The sequence below is a fragment of the Haliotis rubra genome, unplaced genomic scaffold (assembly GCF_003918875.1).
Source record: "Haliotis rubra isolate DU_JTF1 unplaced genomic scaffold, ASM391887v1 Scf546, whole genome shotgun sequence".
Lineage (NCBI taxonomy): Eukaryota > Metazoa > Mollusca > Gastropoda > Lepetellida > Haliotidae > Haliotis > Haliotis rubra.
In genome coordinates this window covers 357,314-383,642 of record NW_025767242.1, presented here as the reverse complement: position 1 = coordinate 383,642, position 26,329 = coordinate 357,314, and the positions used below count along the sequence as shown (strand labels likewise).

The following is a 26,329-nucleotide window of genomic DNA, read 5'->3' as shown; positions in this document are numbered from 1 at the left end:
TTTCTTTTCTAAAGCTCTAAAATAAAAATAATATAATATATTGTCATGGTGTTTTAGCCATCATCGTACAAAAGGAAATATATAGAGGATATTATATGAGGGCCCATGTCATACTATGTTTACGACACAAGTGCCTAAATGTTGGTATTTCCCAAGCGAGAGCGAGGGACATACGGATATTTAGGCACGAGTGTCGTAAACATAGTATGATATGGGCACGAATATTATATTCTGTTTATTACCGAAGTCCTCAAATTGAGGAAAATAAACCCAAATCTACTTTCAAACATAGCCGTCACTGCATGTAGAACGCAACGTCACAGAAGAAACATTACGTCATAACATCGATATTTTCGCCCTCGTAGGTAATAAAGGATAATAATGTTCTGCAATACAATATATATATTGTACCAATGTATTTCAGACTGGAGAGGTCCCTGTCCGAGCTGATGAAGAAGCTGAAGGACCTGTTCTCCTACTTGTACCTGTCCCCACAGACTGTCAATGCCAGGTTCCGAGAGACTGTTCAAATACTTAGAGACAAGATCAGGAACGAGTTGTCTGACTATAGACACTACCTCTCAGTCAAGGCTCAGAGGAACATCCCAATGACATCGTATCCTTTCATCATCAATTAAACCGACTCTTTCATAGTGATGACAGATGTCAAAGGTCTCAGTTTCCATTGTCTTATCCACATCTAATTAGGGTGGTGCTCTGGAGCAAAGTTAGGGCAGGGGTAGTCTACTCATAAAATGAGTGGGCGAGTTTAGTTTTACGCCATGCTCAGCAATACTCCAGCTATATGGTGGTGGTCTGTAAATAATGGAGTTCGGACTAGACAATCCAGTGATCAACAGCATGAGCAATCTACGCAATTGGGACATGATGACTTGTCAACCAAGTCTGCAAGTCTGATCACCCGATCCTGTTAGTCGCCTATTGCTACAAGCATGGGTGAATTGGGGAAAAAGTTCTTCACCATGCCAATGACTTCTTAGGTTTGAGTGCCCACATGGTTTCAGTTTGTGAATTCCAATTCTCATGTTCCCAATTCTGTGATATAAATAATAAAGTTAATGAAGTTGTATAATGCCTGTTCCAACGTATTGCTCAAAGGCTCTTAGGCAAAAGCTATGTTGAACAACTGGGTTTTCAGTTGTCGTTTGAACTGGTTGAGATTGACAATGTCCTGAATGTGTCGAGGAAGACAGTTCCAGAGCTAGGTGCCAGCTTCGGAGAAAGGATCTATCCCATAGTGTCTTTTCTTTGGGATGGGGACCTCAAGGGCTCTTGAGATGTAGATGGATATGAGTTCACTGATGTATTCTGGAGCTAGACCATGCAGCGATTTAAAGATGAACACCAGAATCTTGAACTGTATATGCTGTCTCACTGGTAGCCAATGGAGATATAATCTTGTAGCTGCAAATAATAGGCAAATTTACATTTTCCTGCAACAATTCATAAATCTAATATGCTACTACATAAAGCCATACCATTTCACAAACATAACAGTTCCACCTTTTCCTTTTTGTTTTGTTGTTTAACGCCGCACTTAGCAATATTCCAGCTACATGACGGTGGTCTGTAAAATAATCCAGTGTGGAACAAACACTCCAGTGATTAACAGTGTGATCATTGATCTACTCAATGGGGATAAGATGACGTTTGTCAACCAAGTCAGAGAGCCTGACCATCCAATCCCGTTAGTCGCCTCTTATGACAAACATGGGTTGCTGAATATCAATTCTAACCTGGATCTTCACAGGTCCTTATCATTTACAATATTTACCTACATGGACCTTGACTGGTGGAAGATACCTGGATGAGTTCCCTGGACTGGTCCACTTCATCTACATTGACCGTCAGTCCAACCAGTTGACAGCTCCGTCCTTCAATATCACCCTAGAGGAGAAGGGCAAGAAGGATGCTACAAGTCTGCTTAAAAACAAGGTGGGGCATAAAGCAGAGTACCTTGTGTGCAGGAGCAGCATATCGTTAATAATAATAAAATAATAATAATGAGAAGTCTTAAAATGCTCTAATCTCCATGCAGCAAAGCATGCTCAAAGCGCATGGTTTTGTAGGGCTGCAACGAATACACTATTTGGCAAATATCATACGTTTCACGAATATTGAGTACCGAATACAAATAATTATTCATGAATACAATATTGTAGTTAAGTGATTGATGCACAAAGTGGAATGCCCATGTTGACAGTGTTAATTTGTCACAGCAATAACCAGTGATCTCATGACACTCAAATTTGGTGTGTAATAGTAATAGTCAACAGTACCATGTGCAACCTTGGCAAACTAACATAAAGTTCGCTACTACAAGGATAGTACATATTCCATTCTTGCATATCTCACTTGATAAAGGACATAATGGTTCAAGTAAAACACACTCCCTTAAAATATTCATAAATATTTTTTAATATTCGGTTCTGGTGATCACGAATAATGAATTTAATTCATGAAGGGCTACAGTTTGATTCACCAAATATGCGAGGGCATCGTAACAGCCTTAGCTAACACCCTGATTATTATTACCCCGGATAACCAAGCTGCCTGTTAGTCACTAGAAGGTTATAGTCACATGACTTTATCCAACCGGGTGAACAGGGGCAATTTTGAACCAACTCACTTGCCTAAGGTGAGACAACATTTATTACATGTGCTTCGTTGTGGGGCAGGACGGAAGTCCTAGAAACTCTCAGGAGTCAAGCTGTCAAACACGGTCACCAATCCAAGGACCGTCCGAGCTCGCCGTTGCCTAACTTCAACTGATTCGTGACCTGCGCTCTGTGCACAGGACCACACACCACCACATGTTCTGATACTTTTCTCCTTCTGACAAACCGTGCATTGCAGGTTGAAATGAGATATCAAAGTGAACTTTAACCAGGTATGCATGTTTTGGGTTTTCAATCCAGTCAAATGTCAGTTTCCAATTTGGATTCATCAGCAGATTGGCAGTCTTTTACTTGACTTCTGAGGCAGTTTAACATATTTATTGTGTTGATGTAGGTGTGGATGATGGTGGAACAGATGATGGTGAAGTTGACAGAAGGGTACACGTCCATCATGTTCAGAGATGGGGACTTCTACTACTCGTACTTCCTCTGGTTTGAAGATAACACTGTGAGTTGGTACAGACACTCCATACTTCACTTTGAGCTTGCAATCACATTTTTAAATATGTATTACTGTTTCAGTATCTTGCAATATTCATATGATTTAAATAAAATGTGTACATTTCGTTGCCTTAGTTACACAAATGCTACAAACTTCATTTATTGCTTCCAAGCATGTATGTGTGTGTTACTGTTTCAGTAATTTCTGATAGTGACATGATTTAAAGCATTGCCATAGTTACACAAATTCTCCATACTTCATTAAGTACATGCTGGCAGATATATATCTGCCATACTGTTAAGGTAATTTTGTTACCATGGATACATTTACTTTTGTTTCAAATATCAGTTTATGAATGAATGCAGTTTCCTTTTTTTGTTCATAAACTGTAATTGTGAAAGGAAAACATTGTGAAACTAAACACTGACTGATGTTGTTGTCTGAGGCACTACAAAAGTAATGTAATATTTCTTTTTGTCGTAACATATGTAGAAGAAAATACATCTAGCAAGTGTTTGTAATTGCTATACTGGCATTTCTACTTTAGGGAAATCCTCTCCCAGTGCAGCTGCCCTATAAACCAAGCCATGATATGCCTCCTCCTGGAATACTCACTGGAACATTCTTCAGGTAAATAGTATATCAGCATAGCAAAACATAAAACATAGAGTCTCTGTGGTACACTGATATTAAGTCTGATAATTTTTTTGCACACTGGAGTTACTTCAAGCCATGTCACCAACACTACTTGGTACATGTCCCTTTGTGACTCTTGGTGTAGCTGAGTAAAAGTGTTATTTTGTAAGATGGGTTACTGTTTTGGATGATTAACATGGTTTTGTGCACACAAAAAATAGATTGATTGTAATTGTTGTGTCTACCAGGCCTTCTCCATATATTGACAGTGCCTGTCATACATCTGGTTTTGTCAGGTTACAAATTTGTTCTTTTCATGCCATTGTTAAAGAATTGATAACAGAAGTGATGAAATTTGTTTTGTAAATCCTCATTTTTTATATTGTTAAAAAAATCAGAAGAAACATTCCATCAGTGCGTTAACAATAATGTTGATATTACACTGTCTTCATATCATTGTTATGAAACTAAACTTAAAAGCTGGATCCAACAAACAGTTTGACTTCATCGAAAAGCATGCACCTGTTAATACTTGTGTGACACCCCCCGACCTGGACAGTTTTTCTGGCTTCATTCAACTTAATATGAGAACCAGATATGATTTCACAGTCACTATGGGACCGTTCATAATTTATGGCTAGGGGGGTGATGATGATTTGAAGGGGTGGTCGCCCATTTTGTTCTGGGGAGGTAGGGGGTCATCAATTTTGTACACATGTACTAGGGTCATCAATTTGTACATAAGAATATTAAAAAATTATGCTTAAGAAATATGGGAGGGGGGGGTTCATTGATTTTGTACATGACATGCATGGGGGGTCACTTACTTTGTACATAACTTTTAGGGGGCATCAGTCACATTGTACATGCTTCTCCATAAAGATCAAAATAACACCCCCCTCCCTCCCCAGACATAAATTATGAACGGTCCCTAACTACATGTAATGTTTTTGTCTTCAGACAGCTGATTCAGAAGTGCTTCCCAAATTCAATACCAGGTGCTGTGCACTGCTATGAGCTATACCTGATGCATGTAGGCCTGGTTCATCCGCAGTACATCGCATCACACTGCCGCCAACTGGCTCGCAAACTTTGGGAAATGTCTGGGGAGGCGTACACATCCATCAGTCTCTTGTGATGATTGCTGTCTAAACTATTGAAGGAATGCGTACTGGTGACAGCATGAGACCAGGGTGTCAGATCTTGAAATGATGACCATCTACAGGGTTTTACCTCGGTTCACAAACATGAGGCTCCCAAGGACCCCAATTTATTAGTTTTAAGGGTCCTTGCTGGCAATACTAGGGTCCTGTGAAGTAACAGTTTAGAGAACTGTATGCTTTGATAATTTCTTTAGAGTCTGGAATGAATCATCGATCATGTGGACTGATGGGCAGAGTGATGCAAGTAACTACTCTGAAAAACAACCAAACTCTTAGCAAAGTCATAGATGTGTTGTGGGTACAATGAATAATATTCTGCGTCCCTCTGGATGCAGTGAATATTTTTTCTGCATATATTCTCTACAATTATGAATACTGGATGCACATTTGCATGTCGTATAAAACCCTGCATCTACATATCTCATATGAATGGGGACTGGTGGTAGCATCAGATGGGGAACACTCGTAAGTTCTTGTGATGAGATGATGACCATTTAGACCACTTAGAATGGGTACTGGCAACAGTATTGGAATGGGGCATTGTGCCCTTGTGATGGCAGCAATCTTCGCCACTTATAGGAATACATACTGGTGATTGGCATTACTTGGTTGTATCGATGACCTGGAGGTTGAGCAGGAAATGGCGCCTCTATTGTGTGCAGATACACATATCAGTGATAGCCATTATCAAGTCACCTTATAGAAGAGGATCCTGGTGTCCGCATCAGACCACAAAACGGGTGGAAATAACCCATTGCCCGACTTCCGAGTCCAGTGTTTTTTTCTGTCGGGCAAGCAAATTTGTACATCACACTGTACCGGTGTCCAGTTGACTTTCCACTGTTAATTATGTTGTTTATTTTAAAAAAATCAACAAGAAATCGTCCGGTATAGAGGAAAAATTATCAGGGCAAGTGATTTTACATGTGCTACTGTACCGGAGTACACTAGCAATTTTAAAGTTACTTCCACCCCTGCAAAACCTTCGGTACTTTATGAAGACTACTGGGAAAAAGTAATGAGTGCAAGTGACAATATTGGACTGTGGAACACAAATTTGTAGTCTTTAGTAAACCCCTACTTGATGGGGACTTGGATCAGACTGGGTAGACATTACCCATGCTGGTTCTTTCAGGCAGCTAGAATTTGATGAATGTGGATACAAGAGGGATATGTTAGTGTCTGTCTTCAATCTCCAAACCTCATGACCGGCCAAATGCCATGATTGGGTTTTCCTTCTTGGCCAGTGCTATTGGTTTGGATTTTCCAGGGTTTTCTTCCATGTAGTGATCACTGAGACAATTGAAAGTCTTAGCACTCAGATAACTTTCATAGATGTTTGTGTCAATTAATATATATGAAAGATGCTAAAAAAGCATTCCTTCATTTTACCTTATCAGGATGTTGTGATATTTGTGAAATGAAAATGATTTATAATCAAAGGACAGCAAGTTATTTCTATGAGAGAACTCAGTTCCTTGTATCACTTACATACTTGGAAAAGAATGTATTGCTTTCTGTTGAAAGGCAGGATTATTTATAAATATTATTATATACAATGTTAAGAACAGGGTTATACCATATGTTTTAAGATGTAAATTTACAGTTACTCAAGTGAGCTTCAATACAGATTGCTTTTAATAATAATCAGGTTCATATAGGCTTGAAAAGTCCTTAAATTTTAATGTCTCTCTCTTGAAAAGCCTTTATCTTGTTCAAAACTGCATGATTGTATTAAAAGCATTACAACTGATGACACATTTAACATATTTTATTTGTTTTAATAAATCTTGTTGAAACATTTGTGATGTTCACTCTGCTTTCTACATCTTACAAGGAATATAGAGTGTGCTAGATTTTTTTAAAATGTTGACAGACTAAGGCTTAAAACCTGTATGAACCTTAGATATGTGCAGTGCATATATGTGTCGGTGCTCAGTTTTGTTTGTTAATATGCATAATGTAACATATATTTAAATATAATTTTATATATATATGATATGCATATCATTGTTTTCAATAATCTTGTCAAACTGAAGATCATAAAGACAAATAAACTGCCAATGTGATGTCTGTTTGGAAGGCACCACAACATTGGTCAAATATCAAGCTCGATGGTTTATGTTATCACAATACAGTGAATGCTCTTTCATCATCACTATGGCCCAAACATTTTAGTATTGCACAATCAGAGGCGCACTAGGCCCCTAAATCAACAGTCATTTCCCGTGACAATGCTCTTTTTCCCGCCACCATATTATCCCCACGGCCGTTCTGCAGAGCCGGCTAATCCTCTGGACTTATCAGACTCAGAGGGGCATCACGGCCCTACCTGTCAGTATCTAATCCTGAGCTGATTATGAAGGAGGTTGTGTTACTGTGCCTTCCATGGAAACGGCCCATATTACCGTTAATCCCGGACTTATCGGACTCAGAGGGGCATACGGCCTACCGAAGATTGTGTTACTGCCTTCGGATGGACATTGGCGGAAAAAAAATGGATTTTTATATGGGTTGTATCCAAGTACTTTACCTCCACCAGCTGAGGATATGGAACAGGAAATACCAATTGAATTGGGCTCTTCTGACTGTTTACCTCGAGCCTCCCAGACTATCTTTGCCTGATTCATCAGTAGTGAGATTGGTAATGAATAATTACAATGAATTGTTGGCTAAAACTACTTCTCTGGCGAACTTACCCAAGATTCCCCATAGGCCAGCGTATACTTATCACAATCGGGAATTGCCAGCTGGGATACCTCATCTGGACAAGGACTTTAGTCTACTGGGGGCTAGTAATCATCAGGACTCTCCGTTACCATGCCAACCCAGGGAATTTAAGGAATTGGACACAGCCGCGCGTTCTACCATAGATATCCTCTCTTATGTTAATTGGTTCGCAGCGGGTGTAAGGGCGTTACTCCCTCCTGTATTCAAGGATTATATGGACATTAAGGATACTCTTGTGGCTATGTCGGTGCATGAAGTAGCCTTGGCTCATTCTTACTTGGATGTATTATATCACGCTGTTTCAGATGCTACTCAGAATCAAGTCTATTCCTTGGGCAGACTCACAACTATGGATACGACACACAAGTTGAACTCAGTTAAGAATCTACCGGAATCCACTAAGGAGCTGATGTTTCAGCAACCTTTGAACTCAGAGGCTACCTCTAGAAATATGGTTTCTACAGAATTAAAGATACTAAGGTTTAAGTATGTTCTAGCAAGGTCTCCTAGATTGACAGAATTCTCCTCACATTAACTTCCTGTCCTAGTTATTGAAGCTAACAATTAATCGTTAGGATTATGGTGGCGGGTATCTTAGGACATGAAGTAATCTAAGTCATAGTTATTCAGTTATGAGAATTATATACTTCCAGTAAGATATTGGTATCCCTATTCTCCTCTTATCCATGGGGCCCTCCGTCCATATGTGGGATTCTTGCAACCATAATCCAGAGGGAACGTTTATGACATAATTAGAAACAATTACAGGTATTGTTAGTAATTGTTAGTAAACTTACCTCTGGATTATGGGATATAGGTCCCTCCCCGTGAGGTGTATGAGAAGAGGTTTATTAAGAGTTTCTTTAGAAAAAAAGTATGAGGGCTAGGGAGAACAATGCTGTGACGTCATGGCTAGGGGAGATAACTGTGTCACTCTTTAGGCATACCACCAAGGATAACTATGACTTAGGGTTTTTTTAAAAGAGAACTTTTTTCTCTTTCATTTCTGTATGTCACTGTGATACCACAGGAAACTGGCAAACATAATCCAGAGGTACGTTTACTAACAATACCTGTAATTGTTCCTGTTTCAGTGGATAAAATAGATACTGGCATCCATCCAGTGTTTGTGTATTCACTCAAACCATCTTACTTTCGGCCCAAATATATCGCAAGTCCTGGGACGCATGTACAGCTTGGAAGGACCAAGTAGGCAATGGGTGTTTGCAATACATTCAATGTGATGTTTAGCTGACTTTGATTTTTTACAGGACAAAGCTAAAGAGCAACGACATGTGCAATGTGAGACCTGTAACTAACTTGGGCTTGTTACAGGATGCAGCTAATGAGAAACAGGTGCTTGCAACATGTGCAATGTGTGGCCTTAAGGTGAAATGGGCTTGTTACAGGACAAAACTAAAGTGCAACATGTGCAATGTGTGATTTAAGCTAACTTGGACTTGTTACAGGAAGCAGCTACTGAGCAGCAGGGGCTTGCAACTTGTGCAATGTTTGACCTTAAGTTAAAATGAGCTTGTTACATGATGCAGTTAATGAGCAGCAGGTGCTCGTAACATGTGAAAGGGGCTTGTTACAGGACAAAAACTATAGAGTGCAATGTGTGACCCTAAGCTGATTTGGGCTTGTTACAGGAGCAACAGGTGCTTGCAACATGTGCAGTGTGCGATCTGGCTAAATGTGTTTCATTCTGACCCAGATTAAATATTTTCTGACCACTGTAATAAGGCTGGAATATTGTTGATTTCTGCATAAAACAACGTCCACACTGCTCATGACACTGGAAAACTGATACAATGAACATTTGACCTCACTTCATCCTTCAGACAAGGGAGGCAATGCTTAAAAACCTGCATAAATATTTATTGTGTTCAGCTATAAAATAAACATGACACATTCTTATGCTGTACAAATTTTAATAAAAATATATGGTACAAGTTTAATATGTATTGCAGTAGAAATATATGTAAACAATGCTCACACATTGTGACGACATTAGATGGAAATGTGCTTTAATCTGCTGGTTTTAAACCATTTGGACATAAACAAATTCAGTCATTTTCAAACCATCTCAGGCTGCAAGCTGACAAAAAGAAACACATACAAAGAAAGACTTCAATTGAATCAGTGGCAAGATGCAAGCCGAGAAGTGAAGCTTTTGTTTTTAAAATAAATCAATAACAAATAACATATTGGCTTCATTTGCTCAGTATAATGCATGCTAAAGCAAACATAAGTTAAATCATAATATTCAATTAATAGGATGATATAAGTGTATTCCCCTTACCCAGGCATATTTGTTTTCTAGATAGCACTTAAACATCATGCTTAAGTAGAGGTGATGTTATCCTTGACCAAGGTATTGTTCAAGGGACAATCATTTCTTGTAGGTTAACTGCATAATTGTACATTTCGATTTCTTCTAAAGATGAAATACTATGATTAGTCCTGTCAAGTTTTACATACCAAGGTAAGACACTTGTCTTTGTTTGAAACAGAGAAGTTACACATGTGGATCCAGGGCCCTATTCCAAAAAGCAATCTTAGCGCTAAGACAATTGTAACACTTAAACTTATGACAATCTTAGCACAGGGATTAATTCATGGAATGGAACCCTGGGCATACTGGCACAAAGCGATATTAGCACTACGATGTCATAACTCCCCTACTCTAACATAGATTTAAGACAGTCTTAGCTAAGATCCCTCTGAGCAAGTGGGTGCAGGACTCCTTATGAAAGGGGTGAACACTACACATGTCATGCTGATCCAACAAGAAACACGATACAGGAACTGATACAATCTGATGTGTGTGTGTTTACACCCACTCAACCCCTTTGAATCTACAACAGTATGAGTGCAACTACCTGTACTCAAAATATACACACCAATGAAAGCATTCATCAGATATCTTTTTACGAAAAAATACTTGTTTCTTAACACCAAGATCGTTCAATTAACAGAAAAAAATATTAAGTCGGATGTATAGGTAGCACACTTTTTCATAAGAGATGTAATATGAAGGCTGATGGTATTCATTTTCAAAAACTTTTCAAATTTACCAGAGGCTTAACAGGATAGACAGTTTGGAAAATAGCACCAAATTTGCTGACTAAGCAAATCTTAATATCAGAGGGGCTATACCAACAGTGTTATTAATAGTGATGAATCCTTGGTATATTTGAGTGTTTCTCAACAGGACAAACTGTTGATAAACAATGTATCTTGAATGTCTAATGCCCATAGAAACAAAACCTTCCTTGTAGCTTTCTAACAACTAACAAATTGGGTTGCATTCAGTAATATTACAGCTGTATGACTGCAGTCTGTGTATAATTGAGTCTGGCCCAAACTATCCAGTTTCTGTAATCATAAGCATGTAAATCACATATTTTGTCAATGATGACATGAATCAACCCAGTCAGGAAGCCTGGCCACCCAATCCACTTTGTCTTTGGTTGTAAAAGGAGGTAACACAGAAGATAACGTCTGAATTATAGTGAGTGAGTGAGTTTAAATTTTACATCGCATCGGCAATATTACAGCCATATATCGATGAAAACAAGGTATTCAATTTAAAATATATGTCGACAAAATTTTAATTATAATGCGAAATGAAAGGTCCTATAGTGACAAAGGAAACAAATTACAGTAATTGTGTTCACTGAAAACAGCTAAACTGTCTCTACTTTCAACATGGTGAATGCTTGAAACATATCAACAGGTTACAATGGTAAAACCATCGATATATGTTGATGCAACGTATTGTTGATAATTTTTAAATCCATGATTTTGTACATACACAAGACTGAATCTATGGCAGCTCCTGTAGTCTCAGTATGTAACAGTAGTTCTGTCATTGCAACAAAATAAGTGATGAAATTAAGTAAAACTGGCTGAAATCTTAAACCTGACATTTGTACCCTCCCACATTTTACTGATTGTTGATGACTAGGTGTATCACTATCATTACTATTACCCTGGTGAACAAAAACAGAAAAAAGCGTAATATAAAACTATTTTAGCACTTTTATGTAAATCAGTAGACAGAAGTATAGCCAATGCAGTAGACACATAGAAATACACTACTTTCAGATAATGAATGATGGTGAGCTATCGAAGCATGTAATTTGTTGAACAAGCTTTCATCATTCCTAACATGGGTGTTCCTAGGCAACAAAATATAATCTGCAGACTCAAAACTGTACCAATATCAGGCCGCGATTTCTCGAAACAAACTTAAGTCTGAGTTTTCACTTAAGTCAGAGTTTTTACTCAATTTTTAGAAAACGCAGGAAATGCATTTTCCAGAATAAACTGAAATCAATATTAAACTCAAACTTAGTAGACACTTTGAGTTTGGTGGATAGATTACTTAAGTTGTTTTGGCTTGTTTATTTATAAATGCAGTTGAGTTAAAAATTCAGCTGTTTCAAATTGTCAAACTCAGTTTGAAATTTAAAACTAACTTAAGTTTGTTTCGAGAAATCGGGGCCAGTTCCCCTAATAAAGCATACTTTTGTATCATAATTTCTCTAAATTCAAACCTGTAAAAACACACCTTTGAATCTGTGCAATTCTGGGTAACATTACACATAACAAGGTGAGCTTCAGTTGATGACTTGTATTTGAGAAATCACTGTTCCAGCTACTGAGACTGAAATGGTCATTGTCGGCACAGGTACTATAGATACGTACCCCAACGACCCTTCCAGCGCTACTGAGACAATGATGGGGAATACACTGTTTAAATACTGCAAGATGATTCTGTTAACTCCTTGTAAAACAATTGTTTCAATTTGTTTTCTGAATGAGTTCCACATAGTTGGCGGGAAACATGCCAGACGCGCCGTCGGGGGCTGTTCCAGTCCACCAGCCGTCGTCGATCTGCTCAATGTTCGTGATGATGTCATCAGGGTCAAAGGTTATCTCAGAATCATCAGCTGAGGAAATACAAAGCATTTGGATTAAATAGGAAAAAAATAGCTTGTAAAAAAAGCATTCGAGACTCATAACCTTTGCCAATTGCATTCAGTGACAGACTTGATGGAAAACACAAAAGCTACCAGGACTATTTCAATGGTGCTGAATAAATAACAGTTGTGTTTAGGACTATTTTGTATGAAAATGGAGAAAGAGGCTAGTAAGCCAGTTTGGTCACATGGTTCTGGTTGGGTTCAGGTGAGATGTTTTTGTTTTGTTTTGGGGAACACAGCACAGGAAGATTCAACTACATTTCGAGACAATGAAGAGTTAATCAATTAGTATGGGTCAGAATTGGGAATCTTTTTCTATTCTTATTAATGATATAGGAAAAGACACCAGTTCAAGGCAAGGCTGACATCTGTACATGGCTCGATAAAGAGATACTGAACACTGTTCAAAGGTGTGGACTTATGCTCCAGGAACAAACTGACATCTTGACTTGGGTTTTCTATGAGCCCATGACTAGTACATATGTGTTCTACCAAATCTGTTTGGCAGAAGTAAATCAGTCATGAACCCACCTGCTTGGTAGTCATACATCCATCTACTTTGGTAGTCATACACCTATCTACTGGTAGTCATACACCCACCTGCTTGGTAGTCATACACCCATCTACTTGGTAGTCATACACCCATCTACTGGTAGTCATACACCCATCTACTCAAAGTCATAAACCCATCTACTCAAAGTCATACTTCTACTCAAAGTCATACACCCATCTACTTGGTAGTCATACACCCATCTACTGGTAGTCATACACCCATCTACTTGGTAGTCATACACCCACTTTGGTAGTCATACACCCATCTACTTGGTAGTCATACACCCATCTACTGGTAGTCATACACCCATCTACTTGGTAGTCATACACCCATCTACTGGTAGTCATACACCCATCTACTTGGTAGTCATACACCCATCTACTTGGTAGTCATACACCCATCTACTTAGTCATACACTCCATCTACTTGGTAGTCATACACCCATCTACTTGGTAGTCATACACACCCATCTACTTGGTAGTCATACACACACCCATCTACTTGGTAGTCATACACCCATCTACTGGTAGTCATACACCCATCTACTTGGTAGTCATACACCCATCTACTTGGTAGTCATACAACCCAGTCATACACCCATCTACTTGGTAGTCATACACCCATCTACTTGGTAGTCATACACCCATCTACTTGGTAGTCATACACCCATCTACTTGGTAGTCATAGTCATACACCCATCTACTTGGTAGTCATGGTCTACTTGGTAGTCATACACCCATCTACTTGTAGTCATCACCCATACACCCATCTACTGGTAGTCATACACCCATCTACTTGGTAGTCATACACCCATCTACTGGTAGTCATACATCCATCTACTGGTAGTCATACACCTATCTACTGGTAGTCATACACCCATCTACTTGGTAGTCATACACCCATCTACTTGGTAGTCATACACCCATCTACTTGTAGTCATACACCCATCTACTTGGTAGTCATACACCCATCTACTTGGTAGTCATACACCCATCTACTGGTAGTCATACACCCATCTACTTGGTAGTCATACACCCATCTACTGGTAGTCATACACCCATCTACTGGTAGTCATACACCCATCTACTGGTAGTCATACACCCATCTACTTGGTAGTCATACACCCATCTACTTGGTAGTCATACACCCATCTACTTGGTAGTCATACACCCATCTACTTGGTAGTCATACACCAATCTACTTGGTAGTCATACACCCATCTACTGGTAGTCATACACCCATCTACTTGGTAGTCATACACCCATCTACTGGTAGTCATACACCCATCTACTTGGTAGTCATACACCCATCTACTGGTAGTCATACACCCATCTACTTGGTAGTCATACACCCATCTACTTGGTAGTCATACACCCATCTACTTGGTAGTCATACACCCATCTACTTGGTAGTCATACACCCATCTACTTGGTAGTCATACACCCATCTACTGGTAGTCATACATCCATCTACTTGGTAGTCATACACCCATCTACTTGGTAGTCATACACCCATCTACTTGGTAGTCATACACCCATCTACTTGGTAGTCATACACCCATCTACTGGTAGTCATACACCCATCTACTTGGTAGTCATACACCCATCTACTGGTAGTCATACACCCATCTACTTGGTAGTCATACACCCATCTACTTGGTAGTCATACACCCATCTACTTGGTAGTCATACACCCATCTACTTGGTCATACACCCATCACTGGTAGTCATACACCCATCTACTTGGTAGTCATACACCCATCTACTTGGTAGTCATACACCCATCTACTGGTAGTCATACACCCATCTACTTGGTAGTCATACACCCATCTACTGGTAGTCATACACCCATCTACTTGGTAGTCATACACCCATCTACTGGTAGTCATACACCCATCTACTTGGTAGTCATACACCCATCTACTCATAGTCATACATCCATCTACTTGGTAGTCATACACCCATCTACTGGTAGTCATACACCCATCTACTTGGTAGTCATACACCCATCTACTGGTAGTCATACACCCATCTACTTGGTAGTCATACACCCATCTACTGGTAGTCATACACCCATCTACTTGGTAGTCATACATCCATCTACTGGTAGTCATACACCCATCTACTGGTAGTCATACACCCATCTACTTGGTAGTCATACACACATCTACTTGGTAGTCATACACCCATCTACTGGTAGTCAAACATCCATCTACTTGGTAGTCATACACCTATCTACTGGTAGTCATACACCCATCTACTTGGTAGTCATACACCCACCTACTTGGTAGTCATACCCATCTACTTGGTAGTCATACACCCATCTACTTGGTAGTCATACACCCATCTACTTGGTAGTCATACACCCATCTACTTGATAGTCATACACCCATCTACTTGGTAGTCATACACCCATCTACTTGGTAGTCATACACCCATCTGCTTGGTAGTCAAACAACCCAGTCATACACCCATCTACTTGGTAGTCATACACCATCTACTTGGTAGTCATATGCCCATCTACTGGTAGTCATACACCCACCTGTTTGGTAGTCATACACACTACTTGGTAGACATACACCTATCTACTGGTAGTCATAGTTATATACCCATCTACTTGGTAGTCATACACCCACCTGCTTGGTAGTCATACAACCCAGCCATACACCCATCTACTGGTAGTCATATACCCACCTGCTTGGAAGTCATACACCCATCTACTTGGTAGTCAAACAACCCAGTCCTACACCCATCTACTTGGTAGTCTTATAACCCATCTACAACCCAGTCATACACCCACCTCCTTGGTAGTCATACAACCCTGTCATACACCAATCTACTTGGCAGTCATACAACCCAGTCATATACCCATCTACTGGTAGTCATACACCCATCTACTTGGTAGTCAAACACCCACCTACTTGGTAGCCATACACCCAGTCATGTATACCCATCTTCTTGGTAGTCATACACCCATCTACTTGGTAGTCATACACCCATCTACTTGGTAGTCATATAACCCAGACATACACCCATCTACTTGGTAGTCATATGCTTGGTAGTCAAACAACCCAGTCATACACCCATCTACTTGGTAGTCATACACCCATCTACTTGGTAGTCATACACCCATCTACTTGGTAGTCATACACCCATCTACTTGGTAGTCATACACCCATCTACTTGGTAGTCATATGCCCATCTACTGGTAGTCATACACCCACCTGTTGGTAGTCATACACTCTACTTGGTAGACATACACCTATCTACTGGTAGTCATAGTCACATACCCATCTACTTGGTAGTCATACACCCACCTGCTTGGTAGTCATACAACCCAGCCATACACCCATCTACTGGTAGTCATACACCCACCTGCTTGGTAGTCATACACCCATCTACTTGGTAGTCAAACATACACCCACCTGCTACTTGGTAGTCATACAACCCATCTATAACCCAGTCATACACCCACCTGCTTGGTAGTCATACACCCCAGTCGTACACCCATCTGCTTGGTAGTCATACACCTGTCTACAACCCAGGCATACACCCACCTACTTGGTAGCCATATAACCCAGTCGTACACCCATCTACTTGGTAGTCATACACCTGTCTACAACCCAGGCATACACCCACCTACTTGGTAGCCATATAACCCAGTCATACACCCATCTGCTTGGTAGTCATACAACCCTGTCATGAACCCACCTGCTTGGTAGTCATACACCTGTCTACAACCCAGGCATACACCCACCTACTTGGTAGCCATATAACCCAGTCGTACACCCATCTACTTGGTAGTCATACACCTGTCTACAACCCAGGCATACACCCACCTACTTGGTAGCCATAACCCAGTCGTACACCCACCTGCTTGGTCGTCATACAACCCTGTCATGAACCCACCTGCTTGGTAGTCATACAATGCAATGGCAGTGACTCCCTGGTCTCCCCCAGCCTGGACGTTCCCAGCGGTGTCGTATTCCACATCGTCTTCTTCCATGACACGTGGCTCGCTGTCAGCAGACTGCTGGGAAATCACCTGACCCGTGGAAGCTGATGTTGAGAAATCCTCCCCTGATGGCTCTGAAGTAACATTGAATTTAGCATGTAATTGCCAACCAACTGTTATTCTTGTTAATTTCTTCACTAATGAGAGAACTGTTGAGATGATGCACTCAAATGTTTCCCATGTACTGCTCTTCAAGTTGGATGTAAAATTTTAAACAAGTGTTTGCCACTGAAATGGCAATGTCCCCCCTGCTAAAGAATTAAATATCTATATTTACTACTTTGGGGGGGGGGGCACATATAAGATGCCTGAAATGACTGGTGTCTGCATAATCACCCAATGTATGCTGTCAACATACTTGAAAACATTGGGTGCAATGTTTTATGAGATATCACATTTAAATAAGTTTGAAAAGCCGTCAAAGTGTCGTGGTGACCTTGAAGATAAGGTCAAAGGTCACCCAAATAAACTGGTGTCGATGTAATACCCCAATGTAGGCTGTCACCAAATTTGAAGACATTGGGTACAACAGTCCATGAGATATCACGCTAACAAGAGTTAGAAAAGTGGTCGATGTGTCGTGGTGACCTTGAAGATAAGGTCAAGGTCACCCAAATAAACTGGTGTCGATGTAATACCCCAATGTAGGCTGTCACAAAATTTGAAGACATTGGGTACAACAGTCCATGAGATATCGCGCTAACAAGAGTTAGAAAAGTGGTCAATGTGTCGTGGTGACCTTGAAGATAAGGTCAAGGTCACCAATATCGAATGGTGTTTGGGTAATCCCCCAATGTAGGCTGTCACCAAATTTCAACAAAAGTTCAACAAAAGTTTGAAGTGTCGTGGTGACCTTGAAGATAAGGTCAAGGTCACCCAAATCAACTGGTGTCTGCGTAATCCCCCAATGTATGCTGTCACTAAATTTGAAGACATTGGCTATAACAGTTCTTGAGATGTCGCGTTAAGAAGAGTTTGAAAAGTGTCGTGGTGACCTTGAAGACCAAATCAACTGGTGTCTGCGTAATCCCCCAATGTATGCTGTCACTAAATTTGAAGACATTGGCTATAACAGTTCTTGAGATGTCGCGTTAAGAAGAGTTTGAAAAGTGTCGTGGTGACATTGAAGACCAAATCAACTGGTGTCTGCGTAATCCCCCAATGTAGGCTGTCACCAAATTTCAACAAAAGTTCAACAAAAGTTTGAAGTGTCGTGGTGACCTTGAAGATAAGGTCAAGGTCACCCAAATCAACTGGTGTCTGCGTAATCCCCCAATGTATGCTGTCACTAAATTTGAAGACATTGGCTATAACAGTTCTTGAGATGTCGCGTTAAGAAGAGTTTGAAAAGTGTCGTGGTGACCTTGAAGACCAAATCAACTGGTGTCTGCGTAATCCCCCAATGTATGCTGTCACCAAATTTGACACTGGGTACAACAGTCCATGAGATATCAACATACGTACGCATTGCGGCGGGGGACAATAATAGATGACTGCTGTATATGTACAAGTGTTTCAGGACAGAAAGGCTCTTCTCAATTCTGTTCTGTTCACAAATCAATCTGCCCCAAAGGTAGTAAGATGCCCCGCCAAAAGGTTCCTCTCCATCAAGCAAGTACTGTCGTGTCCATTGGTCAATCCACAGTTATATACAGTGAAACCTGCCAACACCGGCACCTGTCTAACCCGACACACTGTCAAAACCGGCATAAAATTTTGGTCCGCCATTTTACAACGATATCATGTTCATTAAAACATTGTCTAATCCGGCACCTGTCTATTCCGTATTCCGGCACGACTTTCCAGTCCCAACAAGCAATTTTAACTGTAATTAACACTGTCCAAACCGGCATGGGTATGAGCAGTCCAATTAAGGTCCCATAATCCAATACACTAATTAATAATCTTGGCACACTGGATAATCAGGAAGAAGTGATTGCGCAATGAATCAAATGCTCTAAGCCGGCATGGGTATGAGCAGTCCAATCAGGGTCCCTTAATCCAATACACTCCTCTCGGCACGCTAGATTGAGAGACTGACAAGTGTAAATAACAGTCATGTTGGAAAATGATCGTCACTGCCTAATCCGGCACCCTGTCTAAACCGGCATTTTCTATTTCGGTACCGTGGGGTGCCGGTTTAGACAGGTTTCACTGTAGATGTATACTGAATACCTCCCTATCGCCCTACCTGTGAAGATCTGGGCTAGAACTGGTTTTCAGTAACCCATGCTTGCCGTAAGAGGCGACTAACGGGATCGGGTGGTCAGACTCGCTAGCTCAGTTGACACGTCATTGTATCCCAATTGCGTAGATCGATGATCCTGCTGTTAATCACTGGATTGTCTGGTCCAGACTCAATTAAATTACAGACCGCTGCCATATAGCTTGAACATTGCTGAATGCAGCGTTAAACAACAACCAAATCATACTGCCCCAGTTCTGTCATTTTCACAGGCCCCGCAGTTACACAGAAATATCCCAAAGTTAATCTGTATCACCACAGTTCTGTTATAGAAAAGACACACTTAATATATTTCCCACAGACGTCAACCCAAACATCAACTTTACCATCCCAGTTCTGATCTTCTTCCTGTTCTTCATCTGAGTCTTGTCTTGGGGGCAGATTCTGTTGTAACAAGTTCCTGGTTTCAGGTAGCTGAGGTGCAGGCTCTGGTTCTGGTTCTGGTTCTGGTTGATAAACTGGTTCTGGTTCTGGCTCTGGTTGATAAACTGGTTCTGGTTCTGGATCAGACTTTCGAACTGGCTTACTAGGGGGTGGGGAAGACGGCTCTTCAGTGGGCAATTTGATTGGCTGCTTTCTCTGTGGCTCCTCATCTTCCTGGTCCCCTCCAGACCATAAACCTTGACGGATTTTCCTACACATGGGAGATAATAGATTCTCAGTGAATATAGCTATCATAACGCTCAGCTGATTGTAATTGCCATACATTGGCTTACGGCAGCCATTGCTTTGTGAAACAGGCACTGCTGTGTCAATATGGAGGCTGTTGGACTAAAATGAATTTAACTTCAGCAATTAACTTTGGTATTAGATTAAATGAGAAATATAGACAATGACTTGATTCAGAATTTTCTGAAGTATGCTTACTACACACTTGTTATATTCCATAGATTTCAGATTATTTCACTCAATCAAAATAAAATCAACTTAGTGATGCACAATACTGCTTAAATTGGATGTTATTTATGCAGTGCTGGAATGCTGGAAAAGGCAAATAAAAATACATTTCCACCTTTTTATGTGCTGTCTGCTTGTGAGTTTTGGCTCCAGTTGGTCAATTTCACTAGTAAACCAAAAAAGTATCATTACCTAGGAGGTGGTGGTCCCTTTCGGGGGCCGTCGTCCGGCCTCTCCACACTCTTCTGTTTGAAGAAGTCTCTCGCACTACCAGTGGAAGATCCAAGAGCAGCAGCCTCCTGAATACATTCAAAGTTTGATGGCAGTATTAAGTTTTGAATTTAACACGACAATTTTAAGTTTATGTCATAAACTGATGAATACAGTAATTGTTCTTGTGAGTGAGTGAGATTAGTTTTACACCGCTTTTAGCAATACTAGAGTAATATCACGGTGGGGGATACCAGAAATGGCATTCACACGTTGTGGGGACAGATCCAGGGTCCTTGGCGTGATGAGCGAACGCTATAACCATTAGGCCACCCAACCACCCTAATTCATAGTAATTGTTCTTGTGCATACCATGACATAGTCTAAGTGAGGGCTTCATCTAGGTCCTCATACATGCTGGTATTAAATTACATACTTAGAAGAATTGGAAAAAATGTCTGAAAAGTCAATATAGAAAACGGACACCACAGAAGTGGATGTATTCTTGTGACAATGGGGTCAATTTAACATGCCAAGAACCTCAAAGGTACACATGCAGATATCAGAATGTTTCAATATTGTCACCAGATCCTTATGACAGGAAGTCCTACCTGCGCTCTTTCTTTCCGCAGGGACTCGCTTCTCTTCCTCTTTTGCTCATCATCCTTGTATAACTCTTGCTGCTCTTTCTCCTGGTTAATACAAGGACGTCACATGTCATGACATCATATGGACATCACAATAATGTCACAAAAACACATCATAGGAAAGCATCCCAAGAATGACATAAGCACACATCCCAAGCATGTCATAAGCACAAATCACAAGAATGACATAAGCACACATCACAAGCATGACATACGCACACATCACAAGCATGACATAAGCACACATCACAAGAATGACATAAGCACACATCCCAAGCATGACATACGCACACATCACAAGAATGACATAAGCACACATCCCAAGCACACATAACGCAAGAATCACAAGAATGACATACACATCATCACAAGCATGACATAAGCACACATCCCAAAGCATGACATAAGCACACATCACAAGCAGACATAAGACATCACAAGCACACATCACAAAGCATGACATAACGCATCATCACAAGAATGACATACGCACACATCACAAGCATGACATAAGCACACATCACAAGCATGACATAAGCACACATCACAAGCATGACATACGCACACATCACAAGCATGACATAAGCACACATCACAAGCATGACATAAGCACACATCACAAGAATGACATAAGCACACATCACAAGAATGACATAAGCACACATCACAAGCATGACATAAGCACACATCACAAGCATGACATAAGCACACATCACAAGCATGACATAAGCACACATCCCAAGCATGACATAAGCACACATCACAAGCATGACATAAGCACACATCACAAGAATGACATAAGCACACATCACAAGCATGACATAAGCACACATCACAAGAATGACATAAGCACACATCACAAGCATGTCATAAGCACACATCACAAACATGACATAAGCACACATCACAAGCATGACATAAGCACACATCACAAGCATGTCATAAGCACACATCACAAACATGACATAAGCACACATCACAAGCATGACATAAGCACACATCACAAGCATGTCAGAACCACACATCCCAAGCATGACATAAGCACACATCACAAGAATGACATAAGCACACATCACAAGCATGACATAAGCACACATCACAAGCATGACATAAGCACACATCACAAGCATGTCATAAGCACACATCACAAACATGACATAAGCACACATCACAAGCATGACATAAGCACACATCACAAGCATGTCAGAACCACACATCCCAAGCATGACATAAGCACACATCACAAGAATGACATAAGCACACATCACAAGCATGACATAAGCACACATCACAAGAATGACATAAGCACACATCACAAGCATGACATAAGCACACATCACAAGCATGACATAAGCACACATCACAAGCATGTCATAAGCACACATCACAAACATGACATAAGCACACATCACAATAATGACATAAGCACACATCACAAGAATGACATAACCACACATCACAAGCATGACATAAGCACACATCACAAACATGACATAAGCACACATCACAATAATGACATAAGCACACATCACAAACATGACATAACCACACATCACAAGCATGACATAAGCACACATCACAAGAATGACATAAGCACGCATCACAAGCATGTCATAACCACACATCCCAAGCATGACATAACCACACATCGCAAGCATGACATACGCACACATCACAAGAATGTCATAAGCACACATCACAAGCATGTCATAAGCACACATCACAAGCATGACATAAGCACACATCACAAGCATGACATAACCACACATCACAAGAATGACATAAGCACACATCACAAGCATGACATACGCATACATCACAAGAATGACATAAGCACACATCCCAAGCATGACATACGCACACATCACAAGAATGACATAAGCACACATCACAAGCATGACATAAGCACACATCACAAGCATGACATACGCACACATCACAAGAATGACATAAGCACACATCACAAGCATGACATAAGCACACATCACAAGAATGACATAAGCACGCATCACAAGCATGTCATAACCACACATCCCAAGCATGACATAAGCACACATCACAAGCATGACATAAGCACACATCACAAGAATGACATAAGCACGCATCACAAGCATGTCATAACCACACATCCCAAGCATGTCATAAGCACACATCACAATAATGACATAAGCACGCATCACAAGCATGTCATAACCACACATCACAAGCATGTCATAAGCACACATCACAAACATGACATAAGCACACATCACAAGCATGACATAAGCACACATCACAAGCATGTCATAACCACACATCACAAGAATGACATAACCACACATCACAAGCATGACATAAGCACACATCACAAGCATGACATAAGCACACATCACAAGCATGACATAACCACACATCACAAGCATGACATAACCACACATCACAAGAATGACATAACCACACATCACAAGAATGACATAACCACACATCACAAGAATGACATAACCACACATCACAAGCATGACATAACCACACATCACAAGCATGACATACGCACACATCACAAGCATGACATAAGCACACATCCCAAGCATGACATAAGCACACATCACAAGCATGACATACGCACACATCACAAGAATGACATAACCACACATCACAAGAATGACATAACCACACATCACAAGCATGACATACGCACACATCCCAAGCATGACATAAGCACACATCACAAGCATGACATAAGCACACATCACAAGAATGACATAAGCACGCATCACAAGCATGTCATAACCACACATCCCAAGCATGACATAACCACACATCACAAGCATGACATACGCACACATAACAAGAATGTCATAAGCACACATCACAAGCATGTCATAAGCACACATCACAAGCATGACATAAGCACACATCCCAAGCATGACATAAGAAAACATCACAAGAATGACATAAGCACACATCACAAGCATGTCATAAGCACACATCACAAACATGACATAAGCACACATCACAAACATGACATAAGCACACATCCCAAGCATGTCATAAGCACACATCACAATAATGACATAAGCACGCATCACAAGCATGTCATAACCGAACATCACAATAATGACATAAGCACACATAACAGGCATGACATACGCACACATCCCAAGCATGACATACGCACACATCACAAGCATGACATAAGAACACATCACAAGCATGACATACGCACACATCACAAGAATGACATAAGCACACATCACAAGAATGACATACGCACACACCACAAGAATGACATAAGCACACATCACAAGCATGACATAAGCACACATCACAAGCATGACATAAGCACACATCACAAGCAGACATAAGATGAGCACACATCACAAGCATGACATAAGCACACATCACAAGCATGACATTAGCACACATCACAAGCATGGCATGAGCACACATCACAAGCTTGCCATAAGCACACATCCCAAGCATATCATAAGCACACACCATATGAACACAGAACAAGCATGACATAAGCACACATCACAAGCATATCAAGCACACACCATATGAACACAGAACAAGCATGACATAAGCACACATCACAAGCATGACATAAGCACACATCACAAGCATGACATTATGCACACATCACAAGCATGGCATGAGCACACATCACAAGCTTGCCATAAGCACACATCCCAAGCATATCATAAGCACACATCACAAGAATGACATAAGCACACACCATATGAACACAGAACAAGCATGACATAAGCACACATCACAAGCATATCAAGCACACACCATATGAACACAGAACAAGCATGACATAAGCACACATCACAAGCATGTCATAAGCACACACCATATGAACACAGAACAAGCATGACATAAGCACACATCACAAGCATGTCATAAGCACACACCATATGAACACAGAACAAGCATGACATAAGCACACATCACAAGCATGTCATACGCACACACCATATGAACACAGAACAAGCATGCCATAAGCACACATCACAAGCATGTCATAAGCACACACCATATGAACACAATACAAGCATGTCATAAGCACACAGAACAAGCAGGCCATAAGCACACATCACAAGCATATCATAAGCACACACCATATGAACAAATCACAAGCATGTCATAAATTGAAGGATATGAAACTCTCCAAAATGTCTCCAGCAATCGACTCAGCTCGGGGTTAACTATGACAGACTCACCCATCTGTTCTTCTCGTTCTCACGGTCCACTGTGGCAGCCTCCTTCTCAGCCCGCTTCTGCTCGTGTACAGCCCTCATCTTCTCCTGCATCCTCTGGTCCCTCTCCTTGGCCTCCTTCAGCTGGAGTTACAAGTGTTCAGTACAGAGGCTTGACTACAAAACTTCTGACAAGGAAGTGCCGATTTATTGAACTACAGTCTCATAATCTAATCTGTGGAATACGTTTATCAAAGTGACCCTGAATTTCACTCAGGGCTGATGCTACTGGCAAACAAGGAAAAGTTGAATACCGACCTGACAATTGACCCGTATTAGCATGTATTGTCATTGTTAGTGAAGGGGCCCCAGGTTGTCCGATCAAGTGTAGTGTGACTTGCTACACCGACGTGAGAGTTTTAAGAGCAAGGCGTGCGCAGCTAAGCGCAGAATCAATTTGATCGTCATGCAATGTATGTGCACTAGTCTACATCTGCTCTACCTTTCACAAACCAAATTGGTTTGCTCATTGCTGTGCACCGCCTACTTCTCGTAAACGCATCCAACTTATCCTTGTTTGCCAGTAGTTGTAGATAGTGCATGTACTAGGCATGCAAGTACCTCTCTCTCCTTCCTCGCCGTATCCAACACTTGTTCTTCTGCTAACCTCTTCTGCTTATCTTCCTCCTGTCTCTGCTTCTCCTCTACCTGTGAATCAGTTGCACAAATTGACAGTTACTTCACAGTTGCACCTATAGGTTAACCTATTCCGTCCTCCAGTTAAACCATCCACCAGTTGCACAAACAGACAGTTACATCATTGCATTAACCTAAGTTAACCTATTCCATTCATAAACCATCTGTTAGTTGCACAAACATACAGTTACATCACTGTTGCACCGACACCCTAACCTA

The 26,329-nt window shown here is 40.7% G+C and overlaps 2 protein-coding genes across 2 annotated transcripts in view; one reads left to right on the top strand and one right to left on the bottom strand.

The window, feature by feature from the left end:
* The window catches only part of LOC124253591 (Hermansky-Pudlak syndrome 1 protein homolog), a 32,191-nt gene extending 26,525 nt beyond the window's left edge, over positions 1 to 5,666 (top strand). Inside the window, exons 13-17 of the mRNA XM_046687398.1 lie at positions 425 to 616; positions 1,821 to 1,956; positions 3,034 to 3,147; positions 3,689 to 3,771; positions 4,738 to 5,666. Coding sequence (XP_046543354.1) covers positions 425 to 616; positions 1,821 to 1,956; positions 3,034 to 3,147; positions 3,689 to 3,771; positions 4,738 to 4,915 — 703 coding nt within the window. The 3' untranslated portion in view covers positions 4,916 to 5,666. The remainder of the gene's footprint in view (positions 1 to 424; positions 617 to 1,820; positions 1,957 to 3,033; positions 3,148 to 3,688; positions 3,772 to 4,737) is intronic.
* A 6,405-nt stretch (positions 5,667 to 12,071) lies between these two features.
* The window catches only part of LOC124253605 (drebrin-like protein A), a 32,466-nt gene continuing 18,208 nt past the window's right edge, over positions 12,072 to 26,329 (bottom strand). The window contains exons 7-13 of the mRNA XM_046687409.1: positions 26,036 to 26,122; positions 25,439 to 25,558; positions 21,195 to 21,275; positions 20,566 to 20,672; positions 19,803 to 20,110; positions 17,126 to 17,305; positions 12,072 to 12,631 (exon numbers count right to left, since the gene is read on the bottom strand). Of these exons, the coding sequence (XP_046543365.1) occupies positions 12,483 to 12,631; positions 17,126 to 17,305; positions 19,803 to 20,110; positions 20,566 to 20,672; positions 21,195 to 21,275; positions 25,439 to 25,558; positions 26,036 to 26,122 (1,032 nt within the window). The 3' untranslated portion in view covers positions 12,072 to 12,482. The remainder of the gene's footprint in view (positions 12,632 to 17,125; positions 17,306 to 19,802; positions 20,111 to 20,565; positions 20,673 to 21,194; positions 21,276 to 25,438; positions 25,559 to 26,035; positions 26,123 to 26,329) is intronic.